This window comes from Tigriopus californicus, chromosome 5 (genome assembly GCF_007210705.1).
Source record: "Tigriopus californicus strain San Diego chromosome 5, Tcal_SD_v2.1, whole genome shotgun sequence".
Classification (NCBI taxonomy): Eukaryota; Metazoa; Arthropoda; class Copepoda; order Harpacticoida; family Harpacticidae; genus Tigriopus; species Tigriopus californicus.
Window position 1 is genome coordinate 2,525,988 of NC_081444.1, and position 16,681 is coordinate 2,542,668.

The 16,681-nt window shown below is 39.4% G+C and overlaps 2 protein-coding genes across 4 annotated transcripts; both read left to right on the plus strand.

Moving 5' to 3' along the window:
* The first annotated feature begins 3,107 nt into the window (after positions 1 to 3,107).
* On the plus strand, positions 3,108 to 10,663 carry LOC131880990 (F-box only protein 42-like). Of its 3 annotated transcripts, none has more exons than XM_059227732.1 (5): positions 3,108 to 3,635; positions 7,158 to 7,311; positions 8,326 to 8,626; positions 8,783 to 9,020; positions 9,462 to 10,663. In XM_059227732.1, the coding sequence occupies exons 1-5, from the start codon at positions 3,370 to 3,372 to the stop codon at positions 10,543 to 10,545; spliced, it is 2,043 nt and encodes a 680-aa protein (XP_059083715.1). In that variant the 5' UTR covers positions 3,108 to 3,369; the 3' UTR covers positions 10,546 to 10,663. The 3 variants fall into 3 exon arrangements, with proteins under 3 accessions (XP_059083715.1, XP_059083717.1, XP_059083718.1); XM_059227734.1 differs by lacking the exon at positions 3,108 to 3,635 and adding an exon at positions 4,336 to 4,578; XM_059227735.1 differs by lacking the exon at positions 3,108 to 3,635 and adding an exon at positions 4,338 to 4,587.
* On the plus strand, positions 10,585 to 12,593 carry LOC131880996 (uncharacterized). Its single transcript, XM_059227741.1, has 2 exons — positions 10,585 to 11,096; positions 12,043 to 12,593. The coding sequence occupies exons 1-2, from the start codon at positions 10,721 to 10,723 to the stop codon at positions 12,387 to 12,389; spliced, it is 723 nt and encodes a 240-aa protein (XP_059083724.1). The 5' UTR covers positions 10,585 to 10,720; the 3' UTR covers positions 12,390 to 12,593.
* The last annotated feature ends 4,088 nt before the right edge of the window (positions 12,594 to 16,681 follow it).

A 16,681-nucleotide genomic window follows, 5' to 3' on the forward strand; every position in this document is an offset into this window, starting at 1 on the left:
TTGTCTTGCACCCCAAGGGATGACTCATTGACAATTTAATGCTGAATGTTTCTTAAGCCTGATCTCCTCCTCCCTGTTTTCCCACTTCTATAATGTCTGAGGGATATGCACAACAAATATGCGTAGCGTGTAAAAACCAATAGCCTGTCTTTTTATACTTATTGACCTTTACTAGTAATGTGACAGCTGGGATTTCCCAGGCATTTTGCCCCAACATGAACAGACATTTTCAATGGGATTGAGATTTGGTGAGTTTTGAGTGATTCCAGGGTAACTCAAATCAACAGAAAGCTCAACACAAGAAAAGTTGACCAATCAGAGAACTTGAGGCACCAGAAAATTTGACTCATTGGAACATGTGACACCTGAGAACTCAATACATTGTTAAGCTCCACACATTGAGTCTTCCAAGGTGTCAAGTTTTCCGGTGTATCTAATTCTCTTTTGTGTCGCCTTTTCCTGTCTCAAGTTTTCCCTTGTGTCAAGTTACCCATGAACTGGTCAATTGGGAATCGGCGTCCCAATCTCACACCTTTTTTATCAGAAGGGTGGATCCATGGAATGCGCTCCCCCTGGCAACTCGTCTTTCCAATTCATCTGAATTTTTCAAAAAAATGTTTTGGACCGGAAACAATTAATCTGTTTTCTTGCTGTATATTTTCTACTTCTTGAGCCGTTAGTTGATCATGGTTCTTTTTCTTTCCCTTGTATTCTTTCAACTCACTATTCTGGTACTTTTTTCCTAATTGTGCAATTACTCTTTTATACGCATTGTGTCTGTGAGTGGCTCTCAACAATAAACAAAACCAATAAATGGCCCATGACTCAGTCTTCACCACTGGAAGTAAGAAAAAAATGGAATCACTGCAACCTTCAAAATTGTCTTTTACTACATGTCAAATGTTTTACCCCTCTGTAATTTATTTGTGATTGTCCAGACTGCTTTTTCTAAAAGGCTCTTATCAATTGCCTGTGTCTAGACCAACTTTTTCCTAACCCTAGATGAGACCTCAAGTTGTAAGTCAATAGGATATGCTCACAGTATCAGTTTGTTTGGCTTTTTGTACCCCTTTGCACCCAAGCACCATCTTTTGGATGCGTACTGAAGTGTCAAACGTAAAAATGACCCCCCCCCCCCTTTTCTTTACAAATAGTTGGACTTTTGGGTCAAAAAGATCTTCAAATTTAAATATTATTGTAATTGACTCATGCCACAGCCATAACCTTGACGCATCATTACGTCAGTCAAAAGTAGGGCATTGGCGCACAGAGGGGTAAACAACAACCTCTGTGAGTTTATGCTATTATGAAAAGGGTCATTCCAGCTTTAACATTTCCAGCAGTTTAGCACTAACCATGATGTTGAGAGCCATTAAGTGTTTGAAAGTGCTTAAATTCAACCTAAATGAAGGTTTGATTTACCAAAATCATGCTTGAATGTTTCTTGCATTTGCAATATGAAAGCCAGTAGATACTTACCAACCATAGTTTATTGTTAAAGCAAATAAATCCAATGCCACTCTAGTCTGAGCTTTGTTGGGTCATTAGTTTCAAGATATGATATTGGAAATATTGCAAGTATGATATCCTCACCATTGGCATTCACCAACAAATAATTGCTTAACCAATTAGGGTATTCTCATCCAATCTGTAAACAATCAATACAAGTTAAGGCACAAGGGCGATCCTGGTCTTAGTACTGCTTGAGAGTGCTTGGGTCAGAACTTTGATTTTTGTTGATAAGATCAAATCGATATTAATCCAACAAACTCCAAAGCCAATTTTGGATATGAATGAGGCATTTGTTGATGAGTAATACTCAAGTGAAACTGACTTTGTATTTTTGCAAATCATTTAAAGTATCATTGGCATTACAACCATCCAAGTGGAAGATTGCAGTCAAGTCACGTGGGACTGTGCAAGTACATCCTAAGTGTGACTTTCATATACCCTAAAATGTCCTCAGAACTACGAAAATCATTTAATTGTTTTCTTCAAATTAAACTTTAGGCTTCAGGTTACCATACGCAAAGGAGGCACATCCGTGAATACATATCTGAAGAGCACAGCCCATTAAGCACAATGGGGATGAATGTACTTCAAAACGAATCTCTTTCCGTTTTTTGGTTTTTCTAAATACCATAAACCTCAGTCTCTTCCTTTTCAAACTGGAAGCCCACCCAAAAAAAATATTTACTATCAGGTCTTGACAATTGTCATGCACTATTCTTGTGATTGATTTCCAGTATTGAAGACTAGTTTTTACGTGACACCGGTTTACGACGTCTAATGGACATTAAGAATTTTTTTTTTCACCAATATGATTAATATCATGGATTTTTCGTCAGGCCTAGTGTGCAGTTTTTTTGGGATGAATCCGCCAAATTTGGCATCGCTGAAGATTAGCCACCTTTTGAGACGTGAGAGATGGAAGTGAAGCAGTACGAGCAGTGCGAATATTCTCAAGAGTTGAGACCCCAAGCCACTGTCGGTTTTCCCAACTTCATGAAACGTATCAAATCAATTACTTCGGCGTAAATTTGATTGGCTTCTGCTTCAAATGGTTGGAAAACCAGCAACTCAACTTCCGGACAAAAACTTGAGATGCTCAAGCTATAAGGGTGATGATCTCAGCGAGACTCCAGAATTATCATTTTTCAGTATATCTGTGAAGACGAATTCTATCGAAATTAGTTCAATCTACCGAATTAGAATTCCTATCAGGTCGAACCGAATTGCTTTGTCCAAATCATTCTTTTTTGCTAATTTTAAGGTGAAGGAACGTCGGTTGAACTTCGCCACCCTGAAGAAAAGTCCTCGAGAACCTCATAGAAACAAAATAATATTTAACAGTACCAAAAGCACCATTTGTTTTCTGCTTATATTTTACAATGCAACAAAATTGTATATCTATGGTTATTCATCATTCAAACATAGGTATTACATTTTTCTATTTGGGGCGAATTTTCTTATTGGAAAAGAATAACTTCCTCGATATTTACTCCTAGGCCTTTCCAAAATAAGTGCTGCCATATTGTACCTCTCCAAACTCTCATGTGCTCTCAGAGTTTTTCCAATCTCAATTATTAGTTACAAATTGGCAGCTTTACCGTATTGGTTAGCGTCAAATTTTCTGGGCAGTCCACAAAATTATGTAAAAAACCCTGAAAAGGCCCAAGGGTATGTATTTCAGGATCCCAAACCCTCATCTGACCCTAGCTTTGCTCAACCGATTTGCGCCTCCCTGAAAGCCAATGTGTGAATCCAAGTGAAACAAAGTTAGTCAAATGTCAAAACATTGGGTAAAAATGGCCGTGACACGCCCTGAATAGCAACCACGCCCCTGACCAGCCACCACTGGGTCTTAAAATGGCCGGCCCCACTTTAAATCTGTTGGATTTGCCCAACGAAGTGTTGGATTACATCTTGTCTTTACTGCATCCTTCGTCGAGTTTATTTGAATGCGGGCAAACCTGCGGACGCTTGGCCTTGGCCGTGGAACGGGTCTTGGCTCACATGGCCGTTGAACTACCCAAATCCGTGAAGGATCAATCCTTAATTTGGCGAAGTGAAAGAACCCTGGAAACCCGAAGTACTCACATCCCTCAGGGTTGCGAAATTAGTAAAAGATACAGGTAAGATCCCTTCATCCCTTCACGGCTCTGCCCAAAAGAACGGCGGTCTGGACTTTGTTGGATGCGGCTGGCCAAGTGAAGGGAAAGCAACTAATCAAAACGGTACCCTGAGTCTGGATGTTGAGCCCAGACTAGCATTACAGCCAACTCGTCCCCAAAACCAGGGTAATTAGGGTAATTTGGATTAGGAGTAGAGATGGCCAAAATATGCTTAACACATTGGTTCAGCACTAATGTGCGTGGGAAAGCAAGTCTAAAGAAGTACAATGAAATGCTCTCAAACCGAAGAGAATATGCCACAATGCTCTAAAACAGTAAGAGAGCCCGTGATTGATAGAATGCTGTAACGTATATCAAATTTGGAGTCATGGAATCGGACTAAAAAGCAACAATTTTGAGGGCAGCCAACGGAGCAAAAGGCTGGTAAACAGAAGTATGCACACTCTAGCCCAATATCTTTGGATTGTCATTTGATTCTGCCTGTGAGCCTCAGTTAAGTTTAGTCGTTCATCAATTCAGTTGTTGTAAGATTGCCAAATGGTGGCTGTTGACTAGATGTTTATTGTTCGTTTGTGGAGGTATTTATGATAAGGGAAAATGTCTATGGCGAGTACGATGGTGGGAGCATGAGTGATGGTAAATGTAAATTGATATCGGTGACTAGAATACAACAGTCGTAAACATTGGACAGTTGTGTTGCCAATCAAAGTTGCAAATCGCCCATGGCCCCAATTGCTCGCCAGCACACTGATTTTTACAAACATTATCACATGGCTTATCGGTGGGTGGATGCACGGACTTCTAGAGATATTTCTAGAAGTCCGTGGTGGATGCCAGGCTTGGGTGGAGGGGTGAGCCTGGCTGGCCAAAGAAGTCAGCCATCACAGTTTTTTCAATCGGTAATGAATGCCCTTGGCCTTGAATCAGACAGCTTTTTCGTCCTGTGAGTGGGGTGAGCAATTAGCATGTGCAAATTTGTTAAGAAGGGTCGGAGAGGCTAACCAAATACCTGGGGATCTCTGTCGCTTAAAATACCATGAAAATACCATCGCCCTCTTTAAGATTAAACTTCAGACGGCGGGATTTGAACCCACGTCATCTCTGAACACGGTGTTCAAAAAGCCCTATCAAATTGCCAGAGAAATTCCCAGACACAAATTGGCATTTTTCTACCTCAAAAAGCCATAGGGAACAACTTTAACTTAATTGGTTTATGGAATTCTAGTCCACATGAAAAACTTACATACCTAAAAACATTATAACAATTAAAATTTTCAAGAACCTACTCCATGTAAATTAGGAGCACACTTAGTTAGCGCTAGAATATAATTTACGATATCATCTATTTCACCGTTACTAAGTAAAATGGGATTTAGTGGTCCAAATTTTGTCAATTTTAGCCCCAAAATGCCCCGGTTATGTGTTAATTCCATTTCCCAAAGAATTAATCTCGATTTTCACTATCGCAAAACTGAAAGATTATTTTTCCATTTCTCGCATAATTTCAAATTAACTTAAAACCTTGTACAACCATATCTTAAACCCTCAAAAAAAGCAGATTTTTGAAAAAAAAATTTTAAAAGCGTCCAAGGTACATTTAGTTGAGTGGTCACTGAAAATTGCACAAATATCAATGAAGCCTTAAAGAAGCTATTTTCAATCAGTGTCAACAAAGTCTTCAAGAAACGAACAAAATCTATAACATTGTTTGTTGTATGTATTGTCTTCAGAATTCAAGTGAATGCATAACGAAGTGTACACATGATGATTGTAAAACACATTTTCAAAGATTACACTTTTAGTGTGTTTGAAGTGACATTATATAGCATTTTTAGCTATTGTGAGACTATGCAAAAAAAGGAAAAATAATCTTTCAATTTTGTGATATTGAAAATCGATATTGATTCTTTGGGAAATTGAATTAACATATAACCGGGGCATTTTGGGGCTAAAATTGACGAAATTTGGACCACTAAATCCGATGTAACCAAGTAGGGGTGAAATAGAATACCCAAATTACATTGGGTAGGTTTTTGAAAATTTTAGTTTTTATAATGTTTTTAGGTATGGAAGTTTTTTATGTGGGCTAGAATTTCATAAAGCAATCAAATCAAAATTGTTCCCCATGAATTTCTGAGGGAGAAACATGCCAATTTGTGTTTGGGGAATTTCCATCAAAACTTTAAAGGGTATTTTTACCACTGTGTGAAGAAATACATTGTCTTGTTTGCGTTGTCAGCTCTCAGTTACACTTTCTTAATTCAGAGTTTATCTTTCGCCGTTGTTCAAAGCCCAAGTGCTCATATCAATATGTAAGACAACATAACATATGCTTTATGCAACTGAATCTGTTTCAGGACATAAAAATGAAAATTACATATTTGAACAATCTGTAATTATGAGACGAACAAATTGCCATAGAACACTCGAAATAAAATTATAAATAGGGTCCAACGATCAAATACCAATGTAGCTGCAAAATCCTATTTTAGCCATTATCTAACCTTATTATGGTGCAATGAGTGCTTCTTGTGAAATTTTAAAAGTGCGATTGATAACCACCACATGCACAGCTTGTCCTTTGCTGAGGTTTTTTTTGCGACAACGACGTTCTAGCGTTTTATACCCGGTCATGTCAAATAGGGCATATCACACAAAGACCGGGAGCTTAATGAATTTAGCCTCGCCAAATGACTTGCACATTCCTCGACCACTCTAGACCGTGGCCATACTTCGAAAAAAACAATGGAGACAAAAATCTTTTTCTTTATTAAAACAATGATACAGCCTATGGTGACTCAAGTCAATCTTTACATTGTCCACTACACTCCCAAAACATCAAAATGGATGAAAAACGCCTTTAGACTATCAAGGCCAAAATTTGTCAACCCGTCCTCAAAGATCGGTGTCAATCTTCTACTTTTATGACAATCTCGAGGTTTTCTGGAGATTGCATGTGTTCCCCCTTTGTCGAACAGGCGCTTCTAGACTGTCTATGGTAAAAGTATCGTTGACACTCAAAAAATAACTACATTTGGGACATTAGTGCGCAAGTCATGAAAGAACGACTACGTGGAGTAATGAAGATGCTGCTCTTTCATGCTGATATGCCCTTTGTGGAAATAATTCGAACTGGAGTTTGACCATCTCGGATTGCGTCTCAATTACCTCTCTTTTGACGTAAGAGATTTTTTTTCTTCTTTTTTTGCGGACTTCCTTACCGCTACCGGGATTGGAATCCCAGCAGTTCAAAACGAGAAGATTATTCATTTTACTTGACTTTTATTTTCATATATTATTTGATCGGCCAACGAATTAGAATTGGCTGATCTGGCTAATCCTTGAATATAAGGTTGATCCGGAATTTTAGTCAAAAACTTGTCCAAGTCTGACTTAAATCCTGCTAATGGCCCAATAATGAAACAAAAATCATGTTGATTAAACAGATCCAAGTGACGAACGTTTCCCGATGAATGAAATGTGAAACGAGGGTTCAATCTGTGTTTTTCTTCTCCTTTTCAGCCATTCCGCTTGCTATGATGATAACTCGTATAGTATGTACGTCTTTGGTGGGTGCACCTCAACTTCCACCACATTTAACGACCTATGGAAATTGGACTTGAAGACAAGAACTTGGCAAAGGCCTCTCTCTACCGGAACATATCCAAGTCCTAAGGTAACGGATGTAAAACTACCAGCAAGCACATCTGAATGATTTATGTACATTCGATCGAGATTTGCCAAGGTCGTTTTTGATAGATTTTGTGACACTTTCTTATTGGTCCAGTTTTGTAAGGAATCACGAATTTCTCCCTCGACATGAATTGTGATCCGACATAGCACACTTATGGTGATTTCTGCGCCAATACAAGCCTACCAATTCTCATGTTTTTTTGTTCACAATGTTCTTGGCATTCCATGATCAATCGTAGTTTAGCAAATATCGATACGGAGAGATATTTTAAGTTGAAATACTTTATAAAATGAGATTACAGAAACACTCAAATGTGACTAAACACGTTCCCTTCACTCGATCTACGAGGGAGAATCAAATGTAGAAAAGACTAAGTCTAATACTTAAAAAGGGACAAACATTTTCAAAATCTAAGCTCCCAATGAAAATGTCAAAGCAAAGCTAATACTTGACTTCTCTCCGTCCAATCTACAAAATCACATTACATGTACCTATTTAAATGTTTTCATACAAGTGAAAATCAGGAATTTTTTGGGGGTGGGGATTTACTAGCGCTATTGAGAATGGAATCCCCAGCACTTCAAAATTTTAGATTCCACTATTTTGAAGACCGCTCTGTTATTAACACTAATTCTCATACCAATCATATCCGGTGTACAATTCAAGGTCAGTGTATGACTTTCTGGTCCATTTGTTGAGGAAAACACAATAGCAAAGTGAAAAGATAAAAAAATGAAAAAGACACTTTCGAAAGTTTGGCCCCCAATCTAGCATAGGTATTCAAACATTGAGTGGGTTCAGTTGATTTCAAATCTCTTTGACTCTTGACTCCAAAATTGTTCAAAAAGCGCCTGTCCGAACCATTTTAACCTATCGCTCAAGTTTTCATCGCGGGAGTTTTTACCCATTTGCTTAAGATATTTGGCATGGTGTCTGGTTTTTTGTAAATCGGCAGTTCTCCGAGATTAAGGAAAAAATCATCTACTGATTTTCTAGGCATGCTCCACCATGGTTTTAAGTCAAGGCCAATTGTACCTTTTCGGGGGTTGGACTCACCCCAGTCTTTACCCACTTCATCAATCGTGGCGCCTTTTCAATGAATTACATTGTTACGACATCGAGCAGAATCGGTGGTCCCACTTGACCCCGGTGGGAGTGGCCAAGCCTCCTTCGATGGCTGGCCATTCTGCCACGGTTCATGAAGACATTATTGTCGTTTTTGGTGGACTTCAAAAGCAACGCAATCACATCGGACAATTCTGCAGCTCCAATGATGTTTGGTGCTTCAACATAACCAGTAAGTTTTGGGATCAAAAGCACGGATTCATGGCCTTGGGCATTCGATTGGAGGACAAGTTTTTCTGGGATTCACTATGATGCAAAACATTCGTATTAGGACCACCGACCCTTGGAGATCTAAGAGTCCCATTTTTTTGTGTGTTTCATGTCATAGCATTTACGTGGTATCAACCTGACATTCCCTCACCCAAACCCAATCCTCGATATGGTCAATCTCAGCTCTGGTTGGATGATAAGCACCTCCTCATTTTGGGTGGCTGTGGAGGACCCAACAATCTTTACGATGATGTTTGGGTCCTATCTATGGAACAACCTCACTGGAAGTGGATCAGTATTGCGGTCAAGAACCAAGATCAAGCTCCGCATCATCTATGGTGCCATCCAGCCTGCAAGTATGATGTTTTTCTACATATGTACCGTATGAATAACAAGGCATTGAAATTTCTGTTACGCTGAAAAGGGGCTTGATCACGATATGTAGAACACGACTATAATGTTATGAGCGTTGAAATGGAATTATCAGCTCTCGCTGAATGATTCAACCCGAAATCATCACACTTTTTACCATGCAAAGGACGTTTTTTCAAGTGAGGAGATTTCAAGTATTATGCTGAGTTTTCATTTACCTAATAACAACTCAAGGAAGCTATTAATAAGCACACACCATATTCAAGAATAGAAAGGCTAGGCCAAGAACAAATAGAACTTGAAATATAACCTATTTTGAAGTAACAAGAAGTGCTCCAAGCCGTTACAATAATGAACACTCCAGGCTGGTTCAGAGACAGACGCCATATCATATCATATCATATCATCTCATCTCATCATTACAGGGTGGATGGCTACGCAATAATTCTTGGAAAGCGGCGGTTAAGTGCCAAGCCAACGGCCACTCCTCACAAGCAAGAGCTGGAAAAGGATCACCAATGGACGATGATTCCATCAGCACGTCATGGTGTGAGCAGAGGATACAGTTCCATCCGGGTAGTGCGGAGAAGCCCCAATGGCAACAGCAACAACAACATCAACAACAACAACAGCAATAGCCAACCCGAAGCAGCCAGCAGGCCCTCTTCAGAACTTTGTAGCAATAGTGACAGTGAGATGGATACTTCCGGAGATTTGTCGGTGGAACCAACGAATGGTGCTATCGGGGACGAGCCTCCCACTTCTACCTTCAAGTCCTCTGTGACTTTAGAAATTCAGCAAAATGCGGAGGATGCTCAACCTTCGACCTCCAGGGGGCTTCCAGATTTGGACGGCAAAAGTGGACCATTGGAACCCAAAGGGGTACGACCCTCGTCATTGGAACGACAATCGTCGGTGCCAGAGAATTTGGGTGCTCGACCAAAGATTGTCCACCTGGAGTCGGATCATCGAAGGAAGTCTTCCCTCTCCCAGTTACCTCCTTCTCAATTGGCCCGCCTCCAGGCATTCAGCTCTGGCTCCCCTGGGACTTATAACATCACCTCATGCTCAGCCGGTTCCGGAACGAATTCGTCAAGTCCAAAGACGAAACAACAAGAAACCCGGCAGCGCCAATTGGATGCAATCAAACGGATGGAGGATCGAATCAAAAAATTGGGCAGTCAAGAAGAGCCCAAAGTCAACCCTGAACCCGTGACATCGACACCAGCCAAGTGTGTGTGTCATCGGCTCTCAGCACACGTTTTGGACTTGGGCCAGGCAGTCTCCGATCATGAAGTGAAATGGTTGGAGATTCGTAGCTTTTTAGGTCGTGATTCGCCCGAAGAAACGATTTTGTACTCCTTGGTTAAAGCTCGCTCGGAGTTAATACTCTTTGGCGGCATTCATAAAGATATCAGCTCCATGGCGTCTCGATCCCAACCGGCCTCGTCAAGTGACACGGTGTCAAACTCGTTGTTTTATTTGGTCCCACCAACCACCATTGGTTAATCAAAACATCTATTGTTGTCAATGTATCCAAACAATACAATCGATCGCAACCCCTTCGCACCGCTAGTTAAGCACGCGGTTGTTAACCTTTGTGAACGTATGGAACTCTTCTTTTCAGGGTTGAGACTTGTAGACTTGTATCTACCTCACTACCTCCCCTACTTTGACCACCATCATGTCCCGCCCACCACCCAGGGAACATGAAAGGAACCCACCCACGTTATCAATTGCCTCTATCCTCGCCTCGGGCGCCTCAAATGTCATGGCCAGTACCTTGATTGCGGCCGAGGAAGAGCACTCAACCACCGTCCAATTAGCAGCTGCTGTCTCTTCCACTATGGCCTCGACCTTGACCCTGGCGGATGCTCGTGATACTGCTTTACCAGACCCTTCCAGTGGATCTTCCAACACTTCCCCGATCGAGCCAGACAGGCCCGTTTTGGAAATTTCGGGCCTGCAGGAAACACTTCGGGACATCGAGCTGTCCAATCATTTCAGAGATTTCCTTAGACGCGTTGATAGGAACACCTCTGCCCCTCCTGAAGTAAAAGGTATGATGAAAGTGTGCGGAGAGGAGGAACTGAATTTGGGGTGAAACAAAAAAAGGAGAGAAAGGATTTTGGTCCTTTGGTTGGTGCATCAAAGGGCCTGAAAGCCATGCAGGTCTCTTGACACCCAAGGTACCGAGACCAGCCCTTTGGAATAAGTAATTGGGCTTTTCTGTCACGTAAGAGGAGACAGACTACTTTAATTCCCAACATGGGCCTTTCTTAAATTGGTTGTCCGCAACCATGATGGGTTCCATACGCTTTTTAGCATTTCTGAGATTGTAAGCCAATCCTTTCAATCTTAGATCGAAAGACTTTGTTTAGCATTCAATTTTATCGGAGATCGACAATTATCCCGCCTTTCATGAACTCAAATGGCCAGATAAATAATACAGATTTTGATTATGGCGCAACAACGGCAATCATATAAATTTGGTCTTTTTCAGAAGACGGCTGAAACCGATAAGAAATTAGCGTCCTTGAAATCTCAGTTGACTTTACTTACATCTGATTTATCTATTTTTGCACCGGTAAATGTCCTTTTGATAATTCCAAAAAGAATTTGCTAATATCTATGTACTGAGAAGTTTTTAGCCTTTAACGTAAACAACATTTTGAGCTATCTCAAAATTATACAAGACAAAAGATATATATTCTCTTACTTTGAGTTTTTAAAGATTGTTACTATTGTTAGGGGGCGTTTGAGTTCAGATATAATGGGGACGTTGTGGGGTTTGAACTAATGAAAATGGGCCATTTAATGCCATTTAACTCGGTAGCGGGCTTATTCAATCATATCCCAATTTAAATTATCCATTTGAGAGGTTTGTGGATGTGAGTTAATCTGGCATTATATGAATTGGTGAATTCGAAGTTGTTCCTTTTAAAACTTGATCAGACTTTTTAGCCGCCTTGTAATGTGATTAAAACTATATTTGTTTTGTTTCAGGTCGATTCGAGCGTTACTTCGATTTTCATATAAAAGTATTAGAACTTCTCGATGTACCTCAAGACGATCTCAATCGCCAGAATAAGTTGATGATCGAGTTGCATCAAGATTTTTTCAGCTCTCCTTCTCAAACCATTTCCATATCGAGTCAAGGTGCCCTTCGAAAGCTAAAAGAACATCTCAAAGAGCTAAAACAGATTAACGAACCAAGCCATGCGCCCAATTTGGACTTAGTCCATCCAGTGCATGAAGAAGTCTATGAAAAGTTGAACAGCAAACACGGTCAATGGAAGATGAACTACAAACCAACAACCAGTCTAAACACGTTGATGTGTATGCTGTCCTAATCCTAGGCCTAATTACTTGGACACGGAATACTTGCATTCACCACGGAGAAATAGTTTCGCCTACCATTTACACCACAAATGTCTTCAATATCAAATAGTTCTCTCATTGTCTTGTATTGTTATGAGCTCTTCTTTAAGAGGAAGAAAACATGTATATCCTTTTATAGATTAATGCACTTTATTCAGAATAAAATTGTTTGTTTATTTGTGCAGAATAATGGCAGGGAGTGTTGCCAGGTTTCGCGAAGTCTTATGTGTATTTGCCTTTGACGAGTCAGTGTTAACAAATGGACGAATCTTCATCTTTCAGCTACCAAACATTGATTCTGAATATTACATTCCCTATCAGGGTTAGAAAATGCTCGCAACAAAAAAAACAAACCAAAAAAACTGAAGATCTTATTGGTTAACAATAAGAGTTCGAGCTTTTTGTTTAAATTGGTTTTCATATCAATATCAGAAGGAGGAGACGCAGGGAAGTGATTAGCGCAGATTTCTAGCGTGAGAGAGGTCTCCGGTACGATACTTCACCAAGGCCTTTCTCAAATGAAACTTTTAAATGCTAACCAAACCCAGACTGATACCGGATTACGACATTGGCTTTCGGAACTCTACAATTCGGACTATGTGGTGACTAGCTTCGTTGGCTGGCCGAGGTTCACCCAAACTACAACATGATAATAATCAGGGCTTGAACTGTTTCCGAAAAAAGTGACGCGTTACCGTTACCGTTATTTTTGCAGAAAAAATAATTGGAAGAAAAACCTTAAGCGATATTTTAACGCTTAGCAAACATGAAGCGAAACAAGTGACTCCCTTGATTATTCCATTATGTACCAAAGATGACCTCACCTTAAAAAGTACTTGTACTTATAAATACATTCAAATCAAATCAAATCAAATCATTTGGTTCCATCAGTGGCATGGAAGCCATTACAATTTGAGACGGAATCTTTAAAAACTCGTTTGGGAAACTTTTCCTCGTTTATACAAGAAGAAATTAACGGTAACGGGGGGGGGGCTTGAAAACCCGTTCCATTACCGCTACCTTTATTCTTTTAGAAAAGCAACGCGTTACCGGTAGCGTTACTCAAGCCTCGAAAATAATCGAAAATAATGATAACCCTTATAATGTCAGTTTCTATATTGCATAAAACTGTTTGAATAAATATCATATACAGAGATCGATGTAGGAATAAATGAATAAAATGGTCAGTACGAAAAGCTAATGGTCTAGTGTGTGATGTGTGTTGAACCCTCTCAACTAGAATGTTGTTTCTAAAGACAAAGCACAATGCATATTTGTCCTTTTACAATGAAAACCTGCGAAAAACTTAAAACGTACACAATTGCAGTGAAACCTATCAGTTCCCAATGGACCAACGAAAGACTGATTTAAAATGTAACTGAAGTGAGGCTCTTGAAGCTTTGAGCTTCAATTTCAAATTGGCCAATGGATGAAAATTTACTTAGTAGGTCATTGAAAATTGCATGTGAGAGGGACCACTATTATTATAGAACTTCTGTCTGATAGGTTGGAAATGGATACCTATGGCGCTCATTTTTGGGGGGTTTGAAGAATGAGCAGGTTATCAATCGTTCCTCAATAAAAGGAACTGATTACAGTTGTAATTGCCTCGACCGAAATGAGTCGTTCATTAACAAAAATCCTTCGTCAAAGACTGTGGTATGTAATGGCGTTACTCGTCACAAAAAGTTTGGCAAAAATGTAGGAGACCAATATTTCCGTTTTTTTGCCCCATCAATGCCATACTATGGTGAATTAATATGTTCTATTGTTTCTTACAATCCTAAAACTTGAAGTTTCCCTGTCAACATATCACACTCATCAGTGTTGATACTGAAGCATGATATAAATGGCAATTTGTTGCATTGTAATGCTTCAAGAAGTCAATATTGTTTTACACCATTTCGTCCGAGAAATTTGCTGTTTACAGAACTGCATATTTTATCCTGATCTCCTTGTAAATCTTTGAAAAACTTAGTTTTCCAGTTATGATCATTTTCATCAGGCACGTGTTAAAATTAAAACTGCAAATACATTTTCATGGAGTTATAATCACATTTGAACTCAGAGTAATCGTAGTTATGTAATATTTGATCCACCAAAGAATTAGAGTTGGCGGATCTGGCTAGCCCTTGATTGTAGAGTTGATCAGGTACTTTGATCAAGAATGTGTCCAAGACTGACTTGAAAGATGCTCCCGGATCAAGAAAGCCTAGGTATTCCCTACGAATATTAGAGGGAGGCAAGTTAAACAATGAAGGAGCCCGAGAAAGAAGAGAAGTGGACTTCAAAGAGCGAACTAGCCTGGATTCTCGAAGGCTTGAAGGGGCTCTCAAAACGCACGTTAAACCTCTACGGTCACCAGAATTAACCCTAAACCCTGGGTTGGGACAAAGCTCATGGATACTTTTGAAGACGTACAGTATCAGATACCTTTCGTACCTTCTCTGAATACTGTACAATCCCAACCTCTCCAGCCTCTCTCAATATGAGAGCTCTCTCAATCCTGTGATGTTCCTAGTGAAACATCTTTGGACTTGTTCGACCTTTTGCAAACCTGCTGAAATCATTGGAGCACAAATGGGAGAGGCATATTCAAGATGTGGTTGAACAATCGACTTGGGCGGAGTCAGTTAACATCGTGATGCTATCTCTGGACTTAAACGTGAGATGTACACACATTTGAAAAGCCTTACCAACTTTCAACTGGATATGCTCATCGAACTTTCCATTATCTTGGAGGACTACACCTAAATCTTTCATAGATGAGACCTGCTCAATATCTTTACCTCCATTATCTACGAGTGGAGTATTCAAAGGAGTTGACTCAAATGTCATTGAGCGGAATTTCATTCCGTTCAGGGCCATATTACTCTCAGTTACCCAAGAATAGATTATTTCCAGGTCCTTTGCAAGGCTAGTGTAATTTTGGCCATTCCTACCCAAACTGGCCAGGTAGCATTTTTCGATGCTAATTTTTGGAAGTTAGCATCATCTTAAGGCCACCAGCATTGGAAATTTTTATTAGCATTGGTCTGGTCTTTAGCATTAAACTAGCATTACTGTTTGGTCAAAGCATTGTGTGATCTTGTCTAGCGTTTTAGCATTTTGATAGCATAATTTCACTGAAAAAATGACCAAAAGGGAAGAGAAGTAACAAAAATCTCACGAGGGAACTTGGCGGTGTTAATGATATTCTGTCTTTGGATTCCCGTTCCATTCCATGAAATTGATTCCTCTGTAGCCAAAAAGTGTTTTTCATTGGACTGTTTACTTTACATTAGGCAAGCAAAATGATTTAGTCTAATTGCTTCGCAATTCAAAGGGAAATTTAGCCAAATTCTTGTTTGTAACCAGACTTTTGGCCCACAAAATGGTTTTGGGATGGCTAACATAAATCAAAAAATTGATCAAAATGGTCAGTGTATTACCAATCCTTAAGTAACTGTAAGTATGGGTTAATTTCACTGGAATATTAAGAAAACATATGTATATTTTGGTTAGTTTCTTTGTATTCTGAAAAGTATTATTCCCAAACATTTGAGGTAAACCAAATGACAAGATTCAAAAATAGCAAAAATAAAAATCAAAATGGAAGAGATAGACAGCAATTGAGCTCTATGGATAAAAAAACCTTAGTGCACCTCTTGCTAATGTACACTTTGAAGTTTGATGCAGAATGAAAAAAACAATTTGTCTTATTTTCATAATCTAGTCTCACCCAAGAAGAACATTGTTTGGCGATTAGAACAATTATAATTGTGTGTAAAAGACCTTGTTCAAATTCTAAAAATACATTTTTGCCCAAATAAAACTTGTCACTTTTTGGTGCCCCCCTTTTAAGTCTCAGGGTTCAAAATTGGGAGAATATCATAAACACAACTCCTATTGTAACTGGGAGGGTTTTGTTTAGATTTTTGTGGTTTTTTTTCCTTAAGTATAATTTTCAAAATATAGCTTCAACATATCCTGCCAAAGAGTGCCAAATATGATTGAATTGTGAAACTGAAATCCTTTATGAGCACCATGAATAATATGCTTTTCTTAAAAAAGTAGCATTGATCTAGCATTTTCAAGTTCGAATTAGCATTCTTTAGCATCGATTTTGTACGAGCTAACATCGTTGGCTGAAAAAAAAACTTAGCCAGCCTGTTCCGACTAGAAACTAACTTAGTGTCGTCAGCATAGGAAGAGAGACTAGCACGAATACTAAGCTTTTGAAGCGGGGCAATGAATATTGTAAAAAAGAGAGGCCCTAAGAGAG

Coding starts and splice junctions, on each gene's coding strand:
- LOC131880990 (XM_059227732.1), top strand. CDS start 3,370: ATGGCCGGCCCCACTTTAAATCTGTTGGATTTGCCCAACGAAGTGTTG. Junction 3,636..7,157: donor GAAATTAGTAAAAGATACAG/GTAAGATCCCTT, acceptor TCTCCTTTTCAG/CCATTCCGCTTGCTATGATG. Junction 9,021..9,461: donor TGGTGCCATCCAGCCTGCAA/GTATGATGTTTT, acceptor TCATCATTACAG/GGTGGATGGCTACGCAATAA.
- LOC131880996 (XM_059227741.1), top strand. CDS start 10,721: ATGTCCCGCCCACCACCCAGGGAACATGAAAGGAACCCACCCACGTTA. Junction 11,097..12,042: donor TGCCCCTCCTGAAGTAAAAG/GTATGATGAAAG, acceptor GTTTTGTTTCAG/GTCGATTCGAGCGTTACTTC.